The 23,026-nt window shown below is 39.3% G+C and overlaps 1 protein-coding gene across 4 annotated transcripts in view; it reads right to left on the minus strand.

Moving 5' to 3' along the window:
• The window catches only part of znf385a (zinc finger protein 385A), a 176,963-nt gene that overhangs the window by 152,554 nt on the left and 1,383 nt on the right, over positions 1–23,026 (minus strand). For 2 of the 4 annotated variants that reach the window (XM_061986460.2, XM_061986413.2), the window contains exon 1: positions 20,758–20,838. The exons of the other annotated variants lie outside the window; for them this stretch is intronic. In XM_061986460.2, the coding sequence (XP_061842444.1) occupies positions 20,758–20,773 (16 nt within the window). In that variant the 5' untranslated portion in view covers positions 20,774–20,838. Of the gene's footprint in view, positions 1–20,757; positions 20,839–23,026 lie in introns of those variants that run through there. 4 annotated transcript variants of the gene reach the window in all.

Consider the following 23,026-nt stretch of genomic DNA (forward strand, 5'->3'; position numbering starts at 1 on the left):
AAAACAATAATAAAAAATAAAATAAAAAAAATAAAAATAAAAATTTATTTTTTTTAAATGAGAATCGATTCTGAATCACACAACGTGAGAATCGCGATTCGAATTCGAATCCATTTTTTCCCACACCCTTAATATATATATATATATATATATATATATATATATATATATATATATATATACACGGCCCTGCGATGAGGTGGCGACTTGTCCAGGGTGTACCCCGCCTTCCGCCCGATTGTAGCTGAGATAGGCTCCAGCGCCCCCCGCGACCCCGAAGGGAATAAGCGGTAGAAAATGGATGGATGGATATATATATATATATATATATATATATATATATATATATATATATATATATATATATATATATATATATATATATATATATATATATATATATATATATATATATATATACAGACCCGGCCCTAACCAATCTGGCGCCCTAGGCAAGATTTTAGGTGGCGCCCCCCCACATCGGCAGTGAAGTGTATATACTCACAAGAAACCGAATAGCTTTGTCTTTGACCTTTTTTTTTTTTACTTACAACTATACCTAATATATAAAGGGGTGGAAAAGTGACTATTACCTGCAGGGCAAACATAGCTAACCAGAAGGCAATAACAATGTAAACAAAAAACAGCTGCTTAAAAGATCTAATACAAATGTCCCTGAAAAATGTAAGGTGGGAGTACTGTAATTACCTAACGTTACATTATTATTTTCCATAACAATTTAGCCCCCTCCACAATATTAACCCGACGTTAAAACAGAACTAGCTATTTATTGATTAGCAATTGCCGAATCATGTGACATTAGCTTAATGCTAAAAAGCCGGGTTACTATCACATTCTGTAACAGACAAATAAATTCATGTTCGGCTCACCTACCTGCTACCTCTGTCTTTTCTCGTTTCTCCTCCTCTTCTTTTCTCTTTTTTCTTCCCTGGGCACCTGACAGTTTTGGCCGTTTTGACATCTTGTGTTGATTTTTTGATGTGGTGACGTCCAAAAAGAGTCATGATACGGGAAGGGAGGGGGCGCACCGTGTGGGGGGAGAGGGGGGGGGGAGGGGGCGTAATGTTGTAACAAATAATATTTCTATTAAATAGGCTTTACTTTGCATTTTAATTAACGTGGGATTATTTTTTGTATTTAGAAATAATAGTACCAACTTTTTTTCTTTTCTTTTTTTTTCTCCAACATTTGTGGCACTGGCGTGGCACCCCCTGATGGACGGCGCCCTTAGCATTTGCCTATACGGCCTATGCCACGGGCCGGCCCTGTATATATATACACACAGTATATATATGTATGTATGTATGTATGAGTATATATGTGTATATATATATATATACTGCGATGAGGTGGCGACTTGTCCAGGGTGTACCCCGCCTTCCGCCCGAATGCAGCTGAGATAGGCTCCAGCGACCCCCCGCGACCCCAAGAGGGACAAGCGGTAGAAAATGGATGTATGTATGGATATATATATATATATATATATATATATATTTATATATATATATATATATATATATATATATATATATATACATATACACATATATATATATATATATATATATATATATATATATATATATATATATATATATATATATATATATATATATATATATATATAAACAGTATATATATATATATACATATGTATGTATGTATGAGTGTATATATATATGTACGTATGTATGTATGAGTATATATATACATGCATCCATCCATTTTCTACCGCGTGTCCCTTTGGAGGTCGTGGGGGAGCTGGAGCCTATCTCAGCTGCATTCGGGTGGTAGGCGGGGTACACCCTGGACAAGTCCCCACCTCATCTATACATCTATATCTATATATATATATATATATATATATATATATATATATATATATATATATATATATAGGGCAGCACGGTGGAAGAGGGGAGGGGTTAGTGCATCTGCCTCACAATACGAAGGTCCTGAGTAGTCTTGGGTTCAATCCCGGGCGCGGGATCTTTCTGTGTGGAGTTTGCATGTTCTCCCCGTGACTGCGTGGGTTCCCTCCGGGTACTCCGGCTTCCTCCCACTTCCAAAGACATGCACCTGGGGATAAGTTGATTGGCAACACTAAATTGGCCCTAGTGTGTGGATGTGAGTGTGAATGTTGTCTGTCTATCTGTGTTGGCCCTGTGATGAGGTGGCGACTTGTCCAGGGTGTACGCCGCCTTCCGCCCGATTGTAGCTGAGATAGGCTCCAGCGCCCCCCGCGACCCCAAAGGGAATAAGCGGTAGGAAATGGATGGATGGGATATATATATATATATATATATATATATATATATATATATATATATATATATATATATATATATATATATATACACAATGCAACAAAACAAGCATGCATGATAAAAAGCGCTCAAAAGTAAATCTCCACTTTTCAAAATGTGATAGCTTGCTGCTAATTTACATTGGAAATACCATATGCATGCTACGGATTAGCATTAACGATTTTACATGGCGATTTCAACACCTCCAAATTTGGTAATATGGAAAAATACAACTGAGATGCACATCACAATCAAACAGTTAGTGTGTAATATGTACAAAGGTTACAGGTTAAACACTTTGTAGGGATCAACAAAAGACAAGACTGATTATATTCAACTTAATGGCAAAGACTATGTCCTTACCAAACTAACTGTTGTTTTTTACCACTCTGGGATGGGAATCGAAATTGTGCTACAATGCGTAGTTTACAAACATGACAACACGTGTGCTGTACAATATTTGGCAAACACTTGGCGACTCTTCTGTGCCTCTTTCCACTTTGTGATCAGAGTGCTTGTTGAAGCAAACACAACATTTTCCAGGCTTCAACTCCCAGGTGTCTTGTAGCCTGAGGATTCCTTGATGGAAGCACTAATGTGACACCATGATCACGCACAGGTGCAGGCTGGCTGCATGAAGCAACAGCACCAGGCGGACAGGTGTGCATGTTGTTGTAAAACTATACATCATTTCCTACTCAATCATATTTATATATATACACTATATTGCCAAAAGTATTTGGCCACCTGCCTTTACTCAGATATGAACTTGATGTGCCATCTCATGGAATTGTCCAAAATGTTTTGGTATCCTGGAACATTCAAAGTTCCTTTCACTGGAACTAAGGGTCCAAGCCCAACTCCTGAATAACTAACACCACACCATAATTCCTCCTCCACCAAATTTCACACTCGGCACAATGCAGTCCGAAATGTAGCGTTCTCCTGGCAACCTCCAAACCCAGACTGGTCCATCAGATTGCCAGATGGAAAAGCGTGATTCATCAGTCCAAAGAACTCTTCTCCACTGCATGCTCTAGAGTACAGTGGCGACATGTTTTACACCACTGCATCCGACGCTTTGCATTGGACTTGGTGATGTATGGCTTAGATTCAGCTGCTCGACCATGGAAACCGATTCCATGAAGCTCTCTGCGTACTGTACGTGGTGGGCTACTGGAAGGTCACATGAACGACTGCCAAATGTATATGCCAATTTCAAAAGGCCACAGCCCCCTGACACCCCTTCTCAAATGTCTATGCGACGTCAAGGCTTGGTTAGCCCAGAATTTTTTAATAATGAATGAGGGAAAAACAGAAATTGTAGTTTTTGGTCCGGCCCTCACTGATTTGGGACCATTGCAAAATTATGTGCGTCCCAAAGTCACCAGCCTTGGCGTCACTATAGACAGGGATTTTAAACTTGACAAACAAGTCAATGCCGTTTTAAAATTGTGTTTTTATCATCTTCGTCTTTTAGCAAAAGTAAAACCGTTTATCTTTTAACCTTTTTGAACAAGTCGTGCATGCTTTTATTTCAAGTCGCCTGGACTACTGCAATGCACTTTATGCTGGCATTAGCCAAAAAGCTCTCTCCCGGTTGCAGTTAGTCCAGAACGCGGCAGCGCGACTTTTAACTGGGGCCAGGAAACGCCAGCATATAACCCCAATTCTTGAGAGTTTGCACTGGCTCCCTGTTCATCTTAGAATTGATTTTAAAACCTTGCTGTTTGTTTTTAAAGCTTTACATGGACTGGCACCTCAGTATATCTCGGACCTCATCCAAATTTACAATCCTGCGTGTGCTCTGAGGTCCGAGAGCCAGCTCCAGCTCGTAGTGCCCAAGATCAGACTTAAAACCAGGGGACACAGGGCCTTTTCTGTGGTCGGCCCTAAGCTCTGGAACACTCTGATCCTCCATGTTCAAACTGCTCCCACAGTGGAGTGTTTTAAGTCTCGTCTTAAGACCCACTTTTATTCTCTGGCTTTTAACACTACGTGAGTTGTGTGGTCCTCTGTTGTCTTCTGTGTTTTTAAATTTTTGATTTCTATTTACTGTTTTAATTGGTTTTACCCTTTAAAATCGTTTTTAATCATATGTATTTTATATTGGTTTTATATTGGTTTTATATGTATATATTTTTTGTTTTTATTCAGTCATTGGTGGAGCTAAGGATAATATTTGAATATTGTTTTTAATATTGTTGTGCAGCACTTAGGAAACATTTTGTTGTTTAAATGTGCTATATAAATAAAGTTAAAGTTAAAAGTTAAAAGTTAAAGTACCAATGATTGTCACACACACACTAGGTGTGGCGAAATTATTCTCTGCATTTAACCCATCACCCTTGATCACCCCCTGGGAGGTGAGGGGAGCAGTGGATTAGATTGGATTGGATGAAGTTTGGAGCGCTGTAGCAACTGACTGTGCAGAAAGTCTTTGCACTATGCGTTTGAGCATCTGCTGACCCCTCTCTGTCAGTTTACGTGGTCTACTACTTGGTGGCTGACTTGCTGTTGTTCCCGAACTCTTCACTTTTCTTATGATAAAGTTGGAATATTTGGAGTGAGGAAATTTCACGACTGGATTTGTTGCACAGGTGGCATTCTATGACAGTTCCACGTTGGAAATCACGGAGAGTGGCCCATTCTTTCACAAATGTTTATAGAAACAGTCTCCATGCCTAGAGGTGGGTAGAGTAGCCAGAAATTGTACTCAAGTAAGAGTACTGTTACTTTAGAGATTTATTACTCAAGTAAAAGTAAGGAGTATAGTCACCCAAATATTTACTTGAGTAAAAGTAAAAAGTATGTTGTGAAAAAACTACTCAAGTACTGAGTAACTGATGAGTAACCTGTTCGTTTAATGATGACAGCAACAAATAATGCACAATAACATAAAAATAGCAATGAGCAAATTCAGAGCCAGGAATATCTCTTGACTTAAGCAACTAAAACTTAGACTTAGACTTAGACTTCCTTTTTATTGTCATTCAAATTTGAACTTTACAGTACAGATAAGAACGGAAATTTGTTGTATTAGCTCATGGTACTGCAGGATAAAAAAGCAATAAGGTGCAGATATAAATAAATAAATCGGTTACTGTACAGATAAATATATATCACTTTTTCATATGCATCTGCGTTTATGGATGTATGTTATATTGTCTTTTTTATTCCAGCGAGTTCATCCATTTTGGGGGGAGTTGAGGGGATAATTATGATGCGTTCAAGAGCAAACAATAATATATATTAAATAATAATACATTAACATAAAAAAATTCAGGCAAATTGAGCCACAATGACTTAACAGCACCATAGGCTCAGTAGGCAGAGATTACAAAGGAAAATAAAAAGTTAGCCTTTACGCAAACCATAAACTGATAGGTGTGGGCTGCATCTGGGAACACACTGATTGGTGTTTCTATGCATGGGTGTGTGACTGTGCGTGTGTGTGTGTGTGTGTGTGTGTGTGTGTGTGTGTGTGTGTGTGTGTGTGTGTGTGTGTGTGTGTGTGTGTGTGTGTGTGTGTGTGTGTGTCTATGAGGCTGCAGTATGTTAATAAATGTCCCCACACGATGTACATTTGACAGTGATTCATAGCAGGGAAGCTAACATCAGCCTACGGCAGTGTTTTTCAACCACTGTGCCGCAGCACACTAGTGTGCCGTGGGACACAGTCTGGTGTGCCGTGGGAGATTATCTAATTTCACCTATTTAGGTTAAAAATATTTTTTGCAAAGCAGTAATTATAGTCTGCATATCATGTGTTGTTGTTGAGTGTCGGTGCTGTCTAGAGCTCGGCGGAGTAACCGTGTAATACTCTTCCATATCAGTAGGTGGTAGCCGGTAGCTAATTGCTTTGTAGATGTCGGAAACAACGGGAAGCAGCGTGCAGGTAAAAAGGTATCTAATGCTTAAACCAAAAATAAACAAAAGGTGAGTGCCCCTAAGGAAAGGCATTGAAGCTTAGGGAAAGCTATGCAGAGCGAAACTAAAACTGGCTACAAAGTTAACAAAAACAGAATGCTGGACGACAGCAAAAACTTACAGCATGTGGAGCAGACAGCGTCCACAAAGTACATCCGTACATGACATGACAATCAACACCAAAATAGGAGCGCAAGACAAGAACTAAAACACTACACACGGGAAAACACCGAAAAACTCAAAATAAGTCACGGCGCGATGTGACAGGTCGTGACAGTAGACCTACTTTGAGACAAGTGCTATAGTGATGCATGGTTGGTTATGGTTATGGTTTGAATTCATATCCGACAGTTGCGACAAAGACTTTTTACTGTCAACTGAGTTTCGTTTAACGATTTGTGCTGGTGGTGTGCCTCCGGATTTTTTCAATGCAAAAAATGTGCCTTCGCTCAAAAAAGGTTGAAAAACACTGGCCTACGGTGACAGCCAAAAAAATCTACTAACGTTACTTACCGCAATGTGCTTTGTTGAGTTCATGTAAGCTTAAGCTTGTTAATCATGTGACCGCCTGGCTCTGTTTGATTGGTGAAACGGAGTCAAACATCACCAGTGACTGTATTTGATTGGTGAAACGCAGGCATACCATAGATCCTACTTTGAAGGTCTGTCTGACAAACCAAAACAAACAAAGCGTGCATTAACAGATCGATAAAAATCAGTAGCGAGTACCGAGCTGAATGTAGATAAATGGAGCGGAGTAAAAGTAGCGTTTCTTCTCTATAAATATACTCAAGTAAAAGTAAAAGTATGTTGCATTAAAACTACTGTTAGCGCCCTCTAGGCAGCCGCATAAATATTGCAAACAGCGCCTTTAATGAGTCAGATATTTGGTATGCGAGGCACAGTTTGTCCCTTTGGGCTTCTTTGCATATCCAAGATATCATTAGGACAATTTAGTGCAGACGACATTTGGGAATTCTGCAATGAAATATGCTGATGACCAATTTTTATCTTGTACTAAAACATCTTAAAACCTCTAAAGTCAATCACAATTCTTGATGATGGAAGAAGGTCTACAAATTGCGATAAATTGTTTTCTTTGAAATGTGAATATGTTGCCTATACCCAGTGCCGGCCCAAGCCTCCATGGGGCCCTAAGCAAAATTTGATTTTGGGGCCCTCTATTTCTGCCAATAATATTGATTGTTGATCATTCACACACCTACTATAAACTCATTGCGGCTCTGGCAGTGTTGTTTACATTATCCTATTGTCAGCCTGGCATGTCTTTACAGATGACATGTCATTTATAAAGATATGGGGGTGGCCCAGTTAAGAACATAAATAATACCAATGAATGAACGAATGATGTCCAGAGTGCCACATATGGTTCCTAATCTTAAAATGTAGAAAACATTCAGCTACAAGAGTGGCCTGGGGTTGAACAGTCCAAGTGATAAAGCTTTGTATTTACAGTGAAAGTGTCATCTTGTCTCATCAGTCTTGTACATATTAGTCTTTAATTACTAGTTTATATTTTTAGTTAATTGTTCATATTTAATGTTTACTTTGTACAAAGAGAGCGCAGTCTACTGAAGTTAAATTCCACATGTGTTAAACATAACTGGACAATAAAGCTGATTCTGATTCACTTTATTATTTTTGGTAACAAAAACCTGAAACAGCAATGTGCAAAAATGTTGACCTAAAATTGTGTTTTTGTACAATAATATATATTTGATCATTTAGAAATCATCAGTCAGACTCGTACATGCAAAAAATAAAAAATAATAATTTTTTGTTAATTGCTTTTGGGGGCCCCCTGGTGGCCGCGGGGCCCTAAGCAAGCGCTTAGTACGCTTATGCCTTGGGCCGGCTCTGCCTGTACCTAACTCCCTTACTAACTGTAAGGACATCTTTCAAGACACATTAACATTAACTGTGTAAAATGCAATGGAGCATTAGTGCAACACAAAATAAACAATATACACATTGAGAAAAACATTTGGGAGTTTCCCGATACAACTTTTTCATGTCCAATGTGATGCCAATATTTAAGCCTTGAGTATTGGCCGATGCAATTTTGTTCAGTGAAAGTTACTTATTACGTATGTCTAGCTCGAGCGCTTTTGTGTGCTTAGCTTTTGTGTAGCTGCAAGCTCCTACTGTAGTAGCCTATTGGCTTCCATGTTTACCTTTTGCAAATGACTTACCTAAAATACAAGAAAAGACCAAACTCATGTGTTTATTAGAGCAATTTAAAGCTCTGTAGGACTACTTGTATCGCACCTTATATGAGAGATTTTAGATGCAAGATGCATGCGATATAATTTGATATTGGACCAATATATGATATCATTGACAGACTGCGACAAAGCTAAAAAAACATGTTAAAAAACAAAAGACAGAAAAAATTGTGTTTCCCCTTAAAAAACAGTCATCCTATTGATTAAATTAAGTTAGTTTTTTTCACATTACTTTTGGTCTAAAACTGTTCACTTGGTATTGTTTTTTTCTTGAACTTGACTTTTTTCACCACCTTTTCTTTCTTTTTCTTTTTTTTGCTGTTTAAATACTGATGTTTTTAAACATAAAAATAAGTCTAAGCATGTACAGTATAGTAACCTTAACAAACAATCTAAAATCAAGGTTAACTTTAATGATGTGTGGCGGACGCAGTTTGAACATGTTGAGGTAGGATTACTGTGTGCCTTCAAACAGAGGTAATTTTGCGGGTTTCGGTGTTTTTTCATTAATGATATTTTTTAACCCCTTGGCCGCGCTATACTGTATGTTCTACATCAAAATAAGTTGAATTGTTTGTTTTATGGTTATCATCAGATTTTGCCTCTTTGTCACTATATTGGCAACCTTTTGTGAGGCCATCGCAAACTTATTAAGCTAGTGTGTGTGTGTGTGTGTGTGTGTGTGTGTGTGTGTGTGTGTGTGTGTGTGTGTGTGCTGATATATTGCATTGCACTTGACCCATTTTACCTTCAAATGGCCCCTCTGTGTGACGGGGGAGGCTTACTTTCATAATCAAAATGAGGTATGTATCATTTGAGTGACCGAGAATGCAAGATTGATATGACCCCTGACTGACTGGGGAGTGCCAAGAGTGTGTGTGTGATGAAAATGAGGCAATTGGCCTCTTCTATTCAATCTTAATTCAGGAGAGACACTTAGGGCAAGAAGACACCATAGCACCATCTTCTTGTGTCTAGTAGGGTGTCAATGGACTGTGCAAAACTCAATGAATAGGCATGTAATTGGCCTGGTGGTGAGCATTGTGTCTGTGAGTGCGTCCATGTTGTGTGCATTGCTGTGTAAAGTGCTGCAAAGCTGAGGGAGGTACTTGTCGTTGTTCCTCTGCTGTGATGGTTTCACTGCAGTAGCCTCTGTCAGAGACCAGGACAACATACACTTTTGGATTTGTCACACTCCATTCCCTTGTTTATTAGTATTATTTTCTTATTAATATGTATATTACATATATACATAAATAAACATAGAGTTAAACAACGTCCCTCCTGTCTGTGCCGTCTTCTTCCCCTGTAATATAATATGTACACATATACAGTCGCGATCAAAAGTTTACATACACTTGTAAAGAACATAATGTCATGGCTGTCTTGAGTTTCCAATAATTTCTACAACTCTTATTTTTTTTGTGATAGAGTGATTGGAGCACATACTTGTTGGTCACAAAAATCATTCATGAAGTTTGGTTCTTTTATGAATTTATTATGGGTCTACTGAAAATGTGACCAAATCTGCTGGGTCAAAAGTATACATACAACAATAAGGCGCTTTTGGTAGCCATCCACAAGCTTCTGGCAAGCTTCTGGTTGAATTTTTGACCACTCCTCTTGACAAAATTGGTGCAGTTCAGCTTAATTTGTTGGTTTTCTGACATGGACTTGTTTCTTCAGCATTGTCCACACGTTTAAGTCAGGACTTTGGGAAGGCCCTTCTTAAACCTTAATTCTAGTCTGATTTAGCCATTCCTTTACCACTTGTGACATGTTTGCACACCCAACTGTGCCCAAGACCCAACCTTCGGGCTGATGACTTTAGGTTGTCCTGAAGAATTTAGAGGTAATCCTCCTTTTTCATTGTCCCATTTACTCTCTGTAAAGCACCAGTTCCATTGGCAGCAAAACAGGCCCAGAGCATAATACTACCACCACCATGCTTGACTGTAGGCTTGGTGTTCCTGGGATTAAAGGCCTCACCTTTTCTCCTCCAAACATAATGCTGGGTATTGTGGCCAAATAGCTCAATTTTTGTTTCATCTGACCACAGAACTTTCCTCCAGAAGGTCTTACCTTTGTCCATGTGATGTCAGATGAAACAAAAATTGAGCTGTTATGTTCTTTACAAGTGTATGTAAACATTTGATCGCGACTGTATATGTATAGGCTATATATCTTACTTTCTTTTTTTAATTTTAGCCCAATGCGGCCCCAAGTAAAAAAGTTTGGACATCCCTGCTCTAAGGCTTTTTAATTACTGTGTCACTTTGACATAAACCCAGAGAGCGGGGCAGCCATGGAGAAAATGGGAAAGAAGGGCTGATCTGCTCAAAGAACATATTTACTCCTGTGTCACTTGGAGATGACCTCCAGAAGCCAGGTGAGTGTGGACGGGGAAGTGGGTGAGTGAATAGAATGAGCGTTAGCTATGCAGACAGGTCAAATAGAGTGAGGTTTTATGAAGATAGATGAGGCCCGGAGTGCGCACACAAATACAAAGACAAAGAGACAGACAGCCTGCATGGCCCTGAGCTAAGGAGGTGAGCTGTGACTCAGAAGGGCAGCCTGATGTAACATACAACATCCAAAAATGAATAGGGGGTGACTCAGGCTACAACACTCATAAAAAAAATGTTCAGATGAAGTTAACAAAGCAGAACGTGGGGCAGGAATGTTTCCTGCTTGTCAAACAGCCATCATGCACAGTGTTGGGGTCAGAGTAGTAGCGATACAGTATGTCCTGTCTAAAAAGGATAAGGAGTTCCCTCTAAGCATTTGGCTGCAGACAGAAGCATTGATGTCATGCATTTTGGCCATACTCACTAGAGAAGATACAGTACATGTATGCATAGGTGCCGATCTACATTTCTGCCAGTGGGTGCTCGGTGTGTGTGTGTATTAGTGTACCAATATTTTGGTACCGGTAGCAAAAGTATTTTGGTGCTTTTCTAAATAAAGGGGCCCACAAAAAATGTCATTATTGGCTTTATTTGAACAAAATATATATTATTGCAATTTAGTCCTTATATAAAATAGTGAACATACAAGACAACTTGTCTTTTAGTAAATGGTTGTACTTGTATAGCGCTTTTCTACCTTTTTAAGGAACTCAAAGCGCTTTGACACTATTTCCACATTCACCCATTCACACACACATTCACATACTGATGGAGGGAGCTGCCATGCAAGGCACTAAACCAGGACCCATCAGGAGCAAGGGTGAAGTGTCTTGCTCAAGGACACAACGGACGTGACTAGGATGGTAGAAGATGGGGATTGAACCAGTAACCCTCAGATTGCTGGCATGGCCGCTCTCCCAACTTTGCCACGCCGTCCCCAGCGTAATAGTAAGTAAACAAAAAAAGGCTCCTAATTAACCTGCTGACATAAGCAGTAACATATTGTTTCATTTTACATTCTATTATTTTGTCAAAATTATTAAGGACAAGCAGTAGAAAATGAATTATTAATCTACTTGTTCATTTACTGTTGATATTTGCTTAAAGGGGAACATTATCACCAGACCTATGTAAGCATCAATATATACCTTGATGTTGCAGAAAAAAGACCATATATTTTTTTAACCGATTTCCGAACTCTAAATGGGTGAATTTTGGCGAATTAAACGCCTTTCTATTATTCGCTCTCGGAGCGATGATGTCACAACGTGACGTCACATCGGGAAGCAACCCTCCAATTTCTCAAACACATTAAAAACACCGAGTCAAATCAGCTCTGTTATTTTCCGTTTTTTCGACTGTTTTCCGTACCTTGGAGACATCATGCCTCGTCGGTGTGTTGTCGGAGGGTGTAACAACACGAACAGGGACGGATTCAAGTTGCACCAGTGGCCCAAAGATGCGAAAGTGGCAAGAAATTGGACGTTTGTTCCGCACACTTTACCGACGAAAGCTATGCTACGGCAGAGATGGCAAGAATGTGTGGATATCCTGCGACACTCAAAGCAGATGCATTTCCAACTGGACTGGACAGATCAGCTTTCAGGAAAAGAGAGCGGATGAGGGTATGTCTACAGAATGTATTAATTGATGAAAACTGGGCTGTCTGCACTCTCAAAGTGCATGTTGTTGCCAAATGTATTTCATATGCTGTAAACCTAGTTCATCGTTGTTAGTTTCCTTTAATGCCAAACAAACACATACCAATCGTTGGTTAGAAGGCGATAGCCGAATTCGTCCTCGCTTTCTCCCATGTCGCTGGCTGTCGTGTCGTTTTCGTCGGTTTCGCTTGCATACGGTTCAAACCGATATGGCTCAATAGCTTCAGTTTCTTCTTCAATTTCGTTTTCGCTACCTGCCTCCACACTACAACCATCCGTTTCAATACATGCGTAATCTGTTGAATCGCTTAAGCCGCTGAAATCCGAGTCTGAATCTGAGCTAATGTCGCTATTACCTTGCTGTTCTATGCGCCATGTTTGTTTGTATTGGCATCACTGTGTGACGTCACAGGAAAACGGACGGGTGTATATAACGATGGTTAAAATCAGGCACTTTGAAGCATTTTTTAGGGATATTGCGTGATGGGTAAAATTTTGAAAAAAACTTCGAAAAATAAAATAAGCCACTGGGAACTGCTTTTTAATGGTTTTAACCCTTCTGAAATTGTGATAATGTTCCCCTTTAACATGTTCTATCTACACTTCTGTTAAAATGTAATAATCACTTATTCTTCTGTTGTTTGATACTTTACATTAGTTTTGGATGATACCACAAATTTGGGTATCAATCCAATATCAAGTACCGTATTTTTCGGACTATAAGTCGCAGTTTTTTTTCATAGTTTGGCCGGGGGTGCGACTTATACTCAGGAGCGACTTATGTGTGAAATTATTAACACATTACCCTAAAATATCAAATAATATTATTTAGCTCATTCACATAAGAGACTAGACGTATAAGATTTCATCGGATTTAGCGATTAGGAGTGACAGATTGTTTGGTAAACGTATAGCATGTTCTATATGTTATAGTTATTTGAATGACTCTTACCATAATATGTTACGTTAACATACCAGGCACGTTCTCAGTTGGTTATTTATGCGTCATATAACGTACACTTATTCAGCCTGTTGTTCACTATTCTTTGTTTATTTTAAATTGCCTTTCAAATGTCTATTCTTGGTGTTGGGTTTTATCAAATAAATTTCCCCAAAAAGTGTGACTTATACTCCAGTGTTGTTTTTCCTTCTTTATTATGCATTTTCGGCAGGTGCGACTTATACTCCGGTGAGGCTTATACGCCAAAAAATACGGTAGTTACAGAATCGTACATTTGTCATATTCAAAGTCCTCATGTGTCCAGGGACATATTTTTTCTGAGTTTATAAACATAATATACTTTTTTTTTTAAACTAAAGAAGATTTTGTGATGTTAAAAAATATCGATGTAATCGACTAGATACGCTATCGTACGTGGTATCATTACAGTGGATGTTAGGTGTAGATCCGCCAATGGCGTTTGTTTATATTGTAGCGTCCCGGAAGAGTTGGTGCAGCAGGGTTGATTGATTGATTGAGACTTTTATTAGTAGATTGCACAGTACAATACATATTCCATACAATTGACCACTAAATGGCAACACCCGAATAAGTTTTTCAACTTGTTTAAGTCGGGGTCCACGTTAATCAATTCATGGTATAAATATATACTACCAGCATAATACAGTCATCACACAAGTTAATCATCATCAGAGTATATACATTTGAATTATTTACATTATTTACAATCCAGGAATTCTGGGAATTTATTCTGTAGTGTTTATGTTGTGTTAAGGTGGAAATATTCTTCCAAAATGTGTTTGTCGTTGTTGTTTAGTGTGGTTTCACTATATGACACATCTTTATGACAGTGTTAACGTTGTCCATACTGCCACCCTTAGTGTGACATGTATGGCTGTTGAGTAAGTATGCACTTCATTAATAAGTGTTCAATGTCAAGATAAATGTGTCATTAGTTCAATATCGGGTACAATGAAATCTTGATTAGGATTATATAATTAAAGACTATATGATTTGTGACTTTTTAATTAAGTAAAAAGGAATAAACCGTCACAAAATTAACAACAGCAAGATTGATTTTTCTTAAATAATTTTAAAGATTGAAAGTTGCCATCAGTCCCACGTGGGTGCTCAGGCCCCGAAGCACTCACGGATCACCTCCCATGCATGTATGGTGCCATGTCATCTTATTTATTTAACATACAATGGGCCTGATTTACGAAGATCTAAAAATACAATGCACCGGACAGCATGAGCAAAAATTTAAATAATATGTGCTATGAGCGGGTGTGTTGTAGATCTACTAACACTGTGCAATTGAAAAGTGTTGCAGAGGGCCTTATTTAAATGAGGATTTTGCATGCATACCACGGAGACAGGCAGCACGGTGGAAGAGGGGTTAGTGCATCTGCCTCACAATACGAAGGTCCTGAGTAGTCGTGAGTTCAATCCCGGCCTCGGGATCTTTCTGTGTGGAGTTTGCATGTTCTCCCCGTGACTGCGTGGGTTCCCTCCGGGTACTCCGGCTTCCTCCCACCTCCAAAGACATGCACCTGGGGATAGGTTGATTGGCAACACTAAATTGGCCCTAGTGTGTGAATGTGAGTGTGAATGTTATCTGTCTGGCCCTGCGATGAGGTGGCGACTTGTCCAGGGTGTAGCTGAGATAGGCTCCAGCGCCCCCCGCGACCCCGAAGGGAATAAGCGGTAGAAAATGGATGGATGGATGGATGGACCACGGAGACAATTATTTTCTGCACATTCATGTTATCATGCTCCAACCTGTGTGCGATGTGTTGAAACAGCAGCCCACATCTATAATCGCTAACACTTTTTATGAATCAAAATTTAGACAACACAAACATATGCACGCTGGCACTTAATTCTGGGCACGAGGCTGCACTAAAATGCTAAAAAAAAAAAAAAAAAAAAAAAAAAAAGCACAATGAAAGACGTCTTTTTATGTGGGAGGTATATTATAATAAAATAGTTCCTAAATTAAAAAAAACAAACGACATTAAAAAAAAAAAAGCCAGCAGGCACCAAAACGCATTAATTGAATTTGTTTTAATCAGCCCCTTAAACCATCCAGCAGCAATAAAGTTATATAAGGAAATCACTAAATAGACGATTTGTCAAATATTTTCTATTTCTGACCGTCCAAAATGTTGACACACACATGTAGGACGGAGGATTTTCATCTGTCCATTGCCTGGCTGTGCAGCAGACGCACTGATCATTCAGCCGTGTGTGGAACTGTCAGTTTGCACGTCCTTCTGACACGTGCTAAATAACAAAATAGTGCTTGCAAAACCGTGATGAGTGTTGATAAACCACACTTTCATTGTTTTTAATGTGCAATGACAATAAAAGCCAATTGACAAAATTGCGCGTGCTAAATAATTATATTTGCATTTTCTTCTCACAGTATTGTGGCTGTTTTGATGATCAGCACATATTTTGCATATTAATAAAGACAGAGATGCAAAATCGATTGCACACCTTTTTCTGCTCACTTAAAAGACGCAATCCACTTTGCACGCATTTAGTAGATCAGCTTTGCATGTGGTATCAAGTTTGCACGTGTTTTAGTACACGCAAATCAGGCCCTTAGAGTAGTAGCATGGGAACATGAAGCGAGGTCAATGTTAGTTAGTGTACCTGGACTTGTTACACTTTAAATTGCAAGCAAAATTTGGGGTTACAAGCATTTCCGCCATTAGTCTCAGTGAACCCCGCAAAATCCACTGAATAAACATCTGGTCTTACTGGCAAGAAATAGCTTGGAGCTAGAGATCAATATAACTTTGTTTTCCAATGATGGAAAGGAAGAAAGTGAGTGTGTAGAATGAATGAATTGTCAAAAACATGACAGTGTGTCATGGATTTGGCGAAGCAATACATACATACATACATTTTTCTACCGCTTGTCCCGTTTGGGGTCGCGGGGGGTGCTGGAGCCTATCTCAGCTGCATTCGGGCAGTAGGCGGGGTACACCCTGGACAAGTCGCCACCTCATCGCAGGGCCAACACAGATAGCAGAATGGGTCTAATGCCTAATTGGTGGATATTTATCAAAGAAAATATGAAAAAGCTGCTGCTAGTGTGTTTGACGGCGAAGCAGCTGAAATGAGAGACTGTAGAAGCCCACTTTCCAAGGTAAACGCTGTAAAATATTATAACATTACTTTCTAAAACTACCATAGTTGTTAGTAGTACATTCTATTGTATTATTGTTTTTTTAATAATACGTTTTATATGTGGCACTAAGTGATTTAAAAACTCTTTAAGGTCAGAAAACTCGATTTAAATACTGTTTATAGGCTCATTTTTTTGTGATGTCAAGGTTTACTATGTTTTTCTATGCCATCCATCCATCCATCCATTTTCTACCGCTTATTCCCTTCGGGGTCGTGGGGGGTGCTGGAGCCTATCTCAGCTGTATTTGGGCGGTAGGCGGGGTACATCCTGGACAAATCGCCACCTCATCGCAGGGCCAACAAAGATAGCAGAATGGGTCTAATGCCTAATTGGTGGATATTTATCAAAGAAAATATGAAAAAGCTGCTGCTAGTGTGTTTGACGGCGAAGCAGCTGAAATGAGAGACTGTAGAAGCCCACTTTCCAAGGTAAACGCTGTAAAATATTATAACATTACTTTATAAAACTACCATAGTTGTTAGTAGTACATTCTATTGTATTATTGTTTTTTTTATTAATACGTGGCACTAAGTGATTTAAAAACTCTTTAAGGTCAGAAAACTCGATTTAAATACTGTTTATAGGCTCCTTTTTTTGTGATGTCAAGGTTTACCATGTTTTTCTATGCAGCATGCAATATTTAGTTACACCACCAGAGGGCGCTTGGTGCCTTTGGTATCAGTAGCTGGTGCTGTAGAAGAAGTCCTGTTAGTACGTGATATGAGAAAAGCTGAGGCATCAAGCTCCGGTTGTAACGCTGTTTTAATTGTTTTGCAGGTAAGCTGGTTCGCATATAACCCACACACGCAGTAGTAGAGTTTCTTCTGTACCTTTTAGAGTAAGCAACGTTAAAGCTAAGGTCTGTTTTGTTAAGTTTATGAGTTAAAAACGAGTCACATTCAGGCTAAGATGGCGGACGTTGGTCCAACGGTAACCACGGTGACGAAGCAAAATACAGTTAACTTTATTTTAAGAGTAAGTTCACGACATAAATCCTCAGAGATACTTGAAAATAGGGTGTTAAATGCCATTTATGTTACAAGGACATGCCAAACGAGTGTTGAGTGTTGTATTGATCATAAGCACATTATATATGTGTCAACGCTGAACTAGAGTTATTGTGTGCTAAGGCAGTAGATGTACAGTCGCACAAAGGACAGTAAGGTTGAGTACAAGTAACGGTAAAATGAGATAAGAGATAAATACAATCCATAGATTATCAAACGGTGATTAAAAACATGATTTAAAGGTAGATTAAAAACAGTAAAAAAAAAAGTGTTTTTATATATTTTTTGGAATATTTGTAAAATTTTCTAACTCCAAGTCCTGTCAGTACGTGATATGAGAAAAGCAGAGGCATCAAGCTGTTTTAATTGTTTTGCAGTTTGATCCCGAAAAACAAATGTGTCGGACAACAAAAGAGTTGGCCCATCTTTCGAGCCGTGTAACATATCTAAAAGTTTGTTTTTTTCTTTTAAACAAAAGAATGTTACATGTTAAAATTGCGCTGTTTTGGAGGTGGAGGGCAAGCAGCAATTTAATTGATTTCTGTTCCATTTCAGTGGGAGATGTTGATTTGAGGCATACTTGCCAACCCTCACGATTTTCCCGGGAGACTCCTGAATTTCAGTGTACCTCCCGAAAATCTCCCGGGGCAACCATTCTCCCGAATTTCTCCCGATTTCCACCCGGACAACAATATTGGGGGCGTGCCTTAAAGGCACTGCCTTTAGCGTCCTCTCTCACCTGAAACCTTCAATACCTTAATACATGCACGCATGCTGTCCAGGCGTCCACTTTTCCTCCATTTAAACAGCGTGCCGGCACAGTCACATAACAATGTAGCGTTGGACGGGTTTAACAATGGTCTTTACTGACATGTTGTATGATCTTTTAACTGGTTTAATGATAACGCTAATTTCAAGCACACACACACACACACACAAGTGAATGCAAGGCATACTTGCTCAACAGCCATACAGGTCACACTGAGGGTGGCCGTATAAACAACTTTAACACTGTTACTAATATGGGCAGCACGTTGGCAGAGGGGTTAGTGCGTCTGCCTCACAATACGAAGGTCCTGAGTAGTCGTGAGTTCAATCCCGGCCTCGGGATCTTTCTGTGTGGAGTTTGCATGTTCTCCCCGTGACTGCGTGGGTTCCCTCCGGGTACTCCGGCTTCCTCCCACCTCCAAAGACATGCACCTGGGGATAGGTTGATTGGCAACACTAAATGAGTGTAAGTGAATGTTGTCTGTCTATCTGTGTTGGCCCTGCGATGAGGTGGCGACTTGTCCAGGGTGTACCCCGCCTTCCGCCCGATTGTAGCTGAGATAGGCTCCAGCGCCCCCCGCGACCCCGAAGGGAATAAGCGGTAGAAAATGGATGGATGGACTAATATGCGCCACACTGTGAACTCACACCAAACAAGAATGACAAACACATTTTGGGAGAACATCCGGACCGTAACACAACATAAACACAACAGAACAACTACCCAGAATCCCTTGCAGTACTAACTCTTCCGGGAGGCTACAATAACATCTACGCTTTTGGAGCGCAGTGCACAACTGCACACACAACAAGAAGGAGACGAAGCAGAAGAACGAAGAAGAGACATGGCGATGACGAGTAAGAAAAAGAAATACACTTGCAAGTTCCCAAATGATTGGAAAAAATAATTTTATTTCATCCAAGACAGCTCGAAGGGGAAGAGGTATGCTGCCTGCACCTCAACCCCGCAACCACGCCCCCCCAACAACCCTCCCCATCTCCTCTTCCGAATTCGGAGGTCTCAAGGTTGGCAAGTATGATTTGAGCTACAAGTGTTGAGTTAAAAGCTCCATCACAGAACCAATTAAGCTCGTAAGTTGAGGTACTACCGCATTTGTCATCGCCATCAGAGCACTCAACTATATCCACCTGCACACAGGACTATGCCCTTACAAAGCTATGTTAGTCTTAACTTGACGTCCAACCACAATATTTGCAGGTAAACATAGGATGTAGCGACACACATGCAGACAGTCGGCACACACATTTACATTACACACATATTTTCATCTGAACATTGTTGTTTTTCCACATTTGTCAGAGAAATGTCCGTCCAACATTTACAGATCCGTATCAATGTACTGAATATGATGATAGAAGGTCCATATCAGGCCGTGTCAGTATTGCAAAGGTCATTGCAATGACATTAGCCTTTTCAGAGGATGAAAGCCACAAATGTCAAATTGCTCAACAGACACACATCATCATGTAAACGCAGCAGAATTTCAGACTGGGGAAATCATGCAGTACAAGAAGAAACGTAAGGTAGATACATATCTGAATGGCAGCTTATTAGGTGCTATAGTCGAAGAATCCACAGACCATTAAATGCGATAAAAAGGAGATTGATTTGGTGTGAGTCAAACAACCTAACAAAGGTGCAGGCAGTGAGCTAAAAATGAATCCCCCTAAAGTTGGACATCATCATGTGTTTTTATTTTGCTTCTATAGGCGTCACTCTGCAGATTGAGTTGTTGTCACTGTTGCAGCTTAGCGTTAATCACACAAATATCATTTGCAAGAGCTGCTCCCAGCTGCAACCTGACCAAGTCTAATTGTCTAATTGTTAAATAGTCACCTTTAACTAGCTTCAGACAGGGGAGGGGGGATATAAAATAATGTGTAAACTCCCCAAGAAATACAAACAAGACAAAACTAAAACTTGCATTAAGGCCCACATGTTGTCTGCATAATCATTACAGGCGCCTGCTTGAAAAACACGCTTGCCCTGAGAGCACAGGAGCAGAGCTTGAATCAGTCTAGGCATGCGTTAACACAAAGTGGCGTCTCCGGCAATGCACGCAGCGACACAATTAATACACACAGACTCCCTGACACAGCCGTATGCATATTAGTATGTTTGCAGATGTGGGCGGTTAACTGCATCGCTAGTTAAATGCATAAACATGTCCTTTTCTAGCTTACATATACACAGGCGCGCATGCATGATCGGTCATTTGGACTTACAGTGGCAAGATCCCATCCTCTGTGTGAACGCACAAGCCAGCTATGTAGAGCACACTGGATCCCTCTCTCTGACATGGCCACTATGAGACCAGAATACTAAATAAGAAAGTGCTGGCTGAGTCAGAACACAGCAGGACTGCTTAAAAAAAACTAACTGCTACACTGTGCCACAGGCAGCTGAATAAAATGTGAATTTATCAGAGTCGTTTCATATTCGGAAGTTTTGCCAGGACCAAATGTCATGAAATGAAGGAATTGAGGACAACAATATAGGTTAATGCATCAGATCATATACTGTAATTGCAAGGTAAATAAGACCCTCAATGGCTGTGAGCAGAATAGTGAGGACATCAGAGGAATCTGATTGAATGTTTGATAACACGTCTCATCTTTAAAGCTTGTGTATGCACAAAACTGGGATGAAAAGTTGCTTACGGTGTTTTCCACGGAAAGTGTGTGGTCTGTGTGTTATCAATTCATTCATTTAAATAGCCATCATTTCTTTGTGGACTTCATATTTATAGATGAGATACCTGAATATTGCAAAAATGATTACTAAATTGTTACTTGAACTAAAGAGTACCAGACTTAAGGTGGAACTTCACTTTTGTTTTGTTTTTTGCCCATCATTCACAATCCCTATGTAAGACAAGAACACATATGTCTTTCTTTTTTTATGCATTGTAATTTATAATATACACCAAGTACAAGGTGGCTAACAATCTAGCTAATTACAGTCATCTATTTCTCCCACAAACATACAAAAACCGCCAACAATGCTCCATTTTAATGTCGTGATCCGAATATTAGTCAAGTATTAGCAATTCTGTTATTATAAGCGCTAACACCGAGAAATGACTTTTAGCGACGCCGTGACAACAGCGAGGTAACTACCCTAGCAGCTACTGACATACTGAACCAGTGAGTTGCTGCATGGCCTCTGAGCTGGTAAAAGGTAATTGTAGATTACAAATCATGTCTCTCACTTGTATAGAAGAAGGTTGTTGCCATAAACCGAGAAGTTGGTCAACTTTGACTTTAACTGGTTTTTTTTACCTGCGTCAGGATTATGATTAATTCTTCCCTCCCTCAGGGAGAGCAGACATTGTACAGTAAATGATTGTTTTATTATGTTAGCAGTTTGTATTTCTTGTTTAGCATTTAGCAATATCTGTTTATCACTCAGCTTCTAAAATTTGTAGATCATCCTCCGTATAATCAGGCTCAAAAACATATGGTTCTGGATCATAATTTTTCCCCAAAGTAGTAGTCGGCGCTCAGAAAGTCTGCCGTGATCAGCAGTAGTTGTTGAAGAAAATAATGAACTTTGTGATGTGTGAAATGTGTGAAATTAATGTGCTACTGTTTACTTAGAATGACCGAAATACATAAATATTATACATATACATACACATTATTATGAATGTTCCTATTACTACATTAGATACAGTATATACTCACAGCATGTATATAAAACATTGATGGAGGTTTTTGGATGTTTGTTAGGGCTTTATAGGCAAAAAAAGAGCAAATCCCATTACCTCCATTGTTAGCTGACTTTTGATCGCATTTATTTGCATAGAATGCATAGAAAAAAGAAAAACCAATGTGTGCTTATCTCACATAAGGACTGTGAATGGTAGGCAAAATTTAAAAAAAAAATGAGTTTAAGAGTGTTTTGAGATATGAACTGTCTCTCCACTAATTGTTATTGTTTAAGTTGCAAGCAAAAATTTGAGTTATCCATACCATTAGTTGGTGTAGCAAATGTTACAGAGAACCCTGTAAAATCCGACCAAAACATCTGTAATGTTAGCTTATAGCTAGAGATGGACACAACTTGGTTTGTCCAAGCATGGTGAGAAAGAAAGTTAGAGAGAACAGTGCTGAAAAAAAGAAGTGGGTAGAATTCATTGAATTACGTTTGTAAATAAAGAAATCTTCAAAAAAATAACCGAGTGTGTCGCCAACTTGGCGAAGCAATCTGATGGTATATAACGCAAGCCAAGAATCTTAAGAAAATATTGGAACAGCCGACATTTATACATGAAAATATGTACACGCTGCTGATAGTGTGTTTGACGCCAAGCAGCTCGAAGGCGATAGATAAGTCCTTCATAAAACTACTGTAGTTGTTAGTCGTGCATTCTATTGTATTGTTTTTATACAATATTTCTCATTTAAAAGTTAGTCGTTTTTTCTTTAAAGGCATGTTACATGATAATCAAACCCCAGCTGAGTCATACCAGAGACTTTCAAAATGGGACCC

Source organism: Nerophis lumbriciformis, linkage group LG01 (genome assembly GCF_033978685.3).
Source record: "Nerophis lumbriciformis linkage group LG01, RoL_Nlum_v2.1, whole genome shotgun sequence".
Classification (NCBI taxonomy): Eukaryota; Metazoa; Chordata; class Actinopteri; order Syngnathiformes; family Syngnathidae; genus Nerophis; species Nerophis lumbriciformis.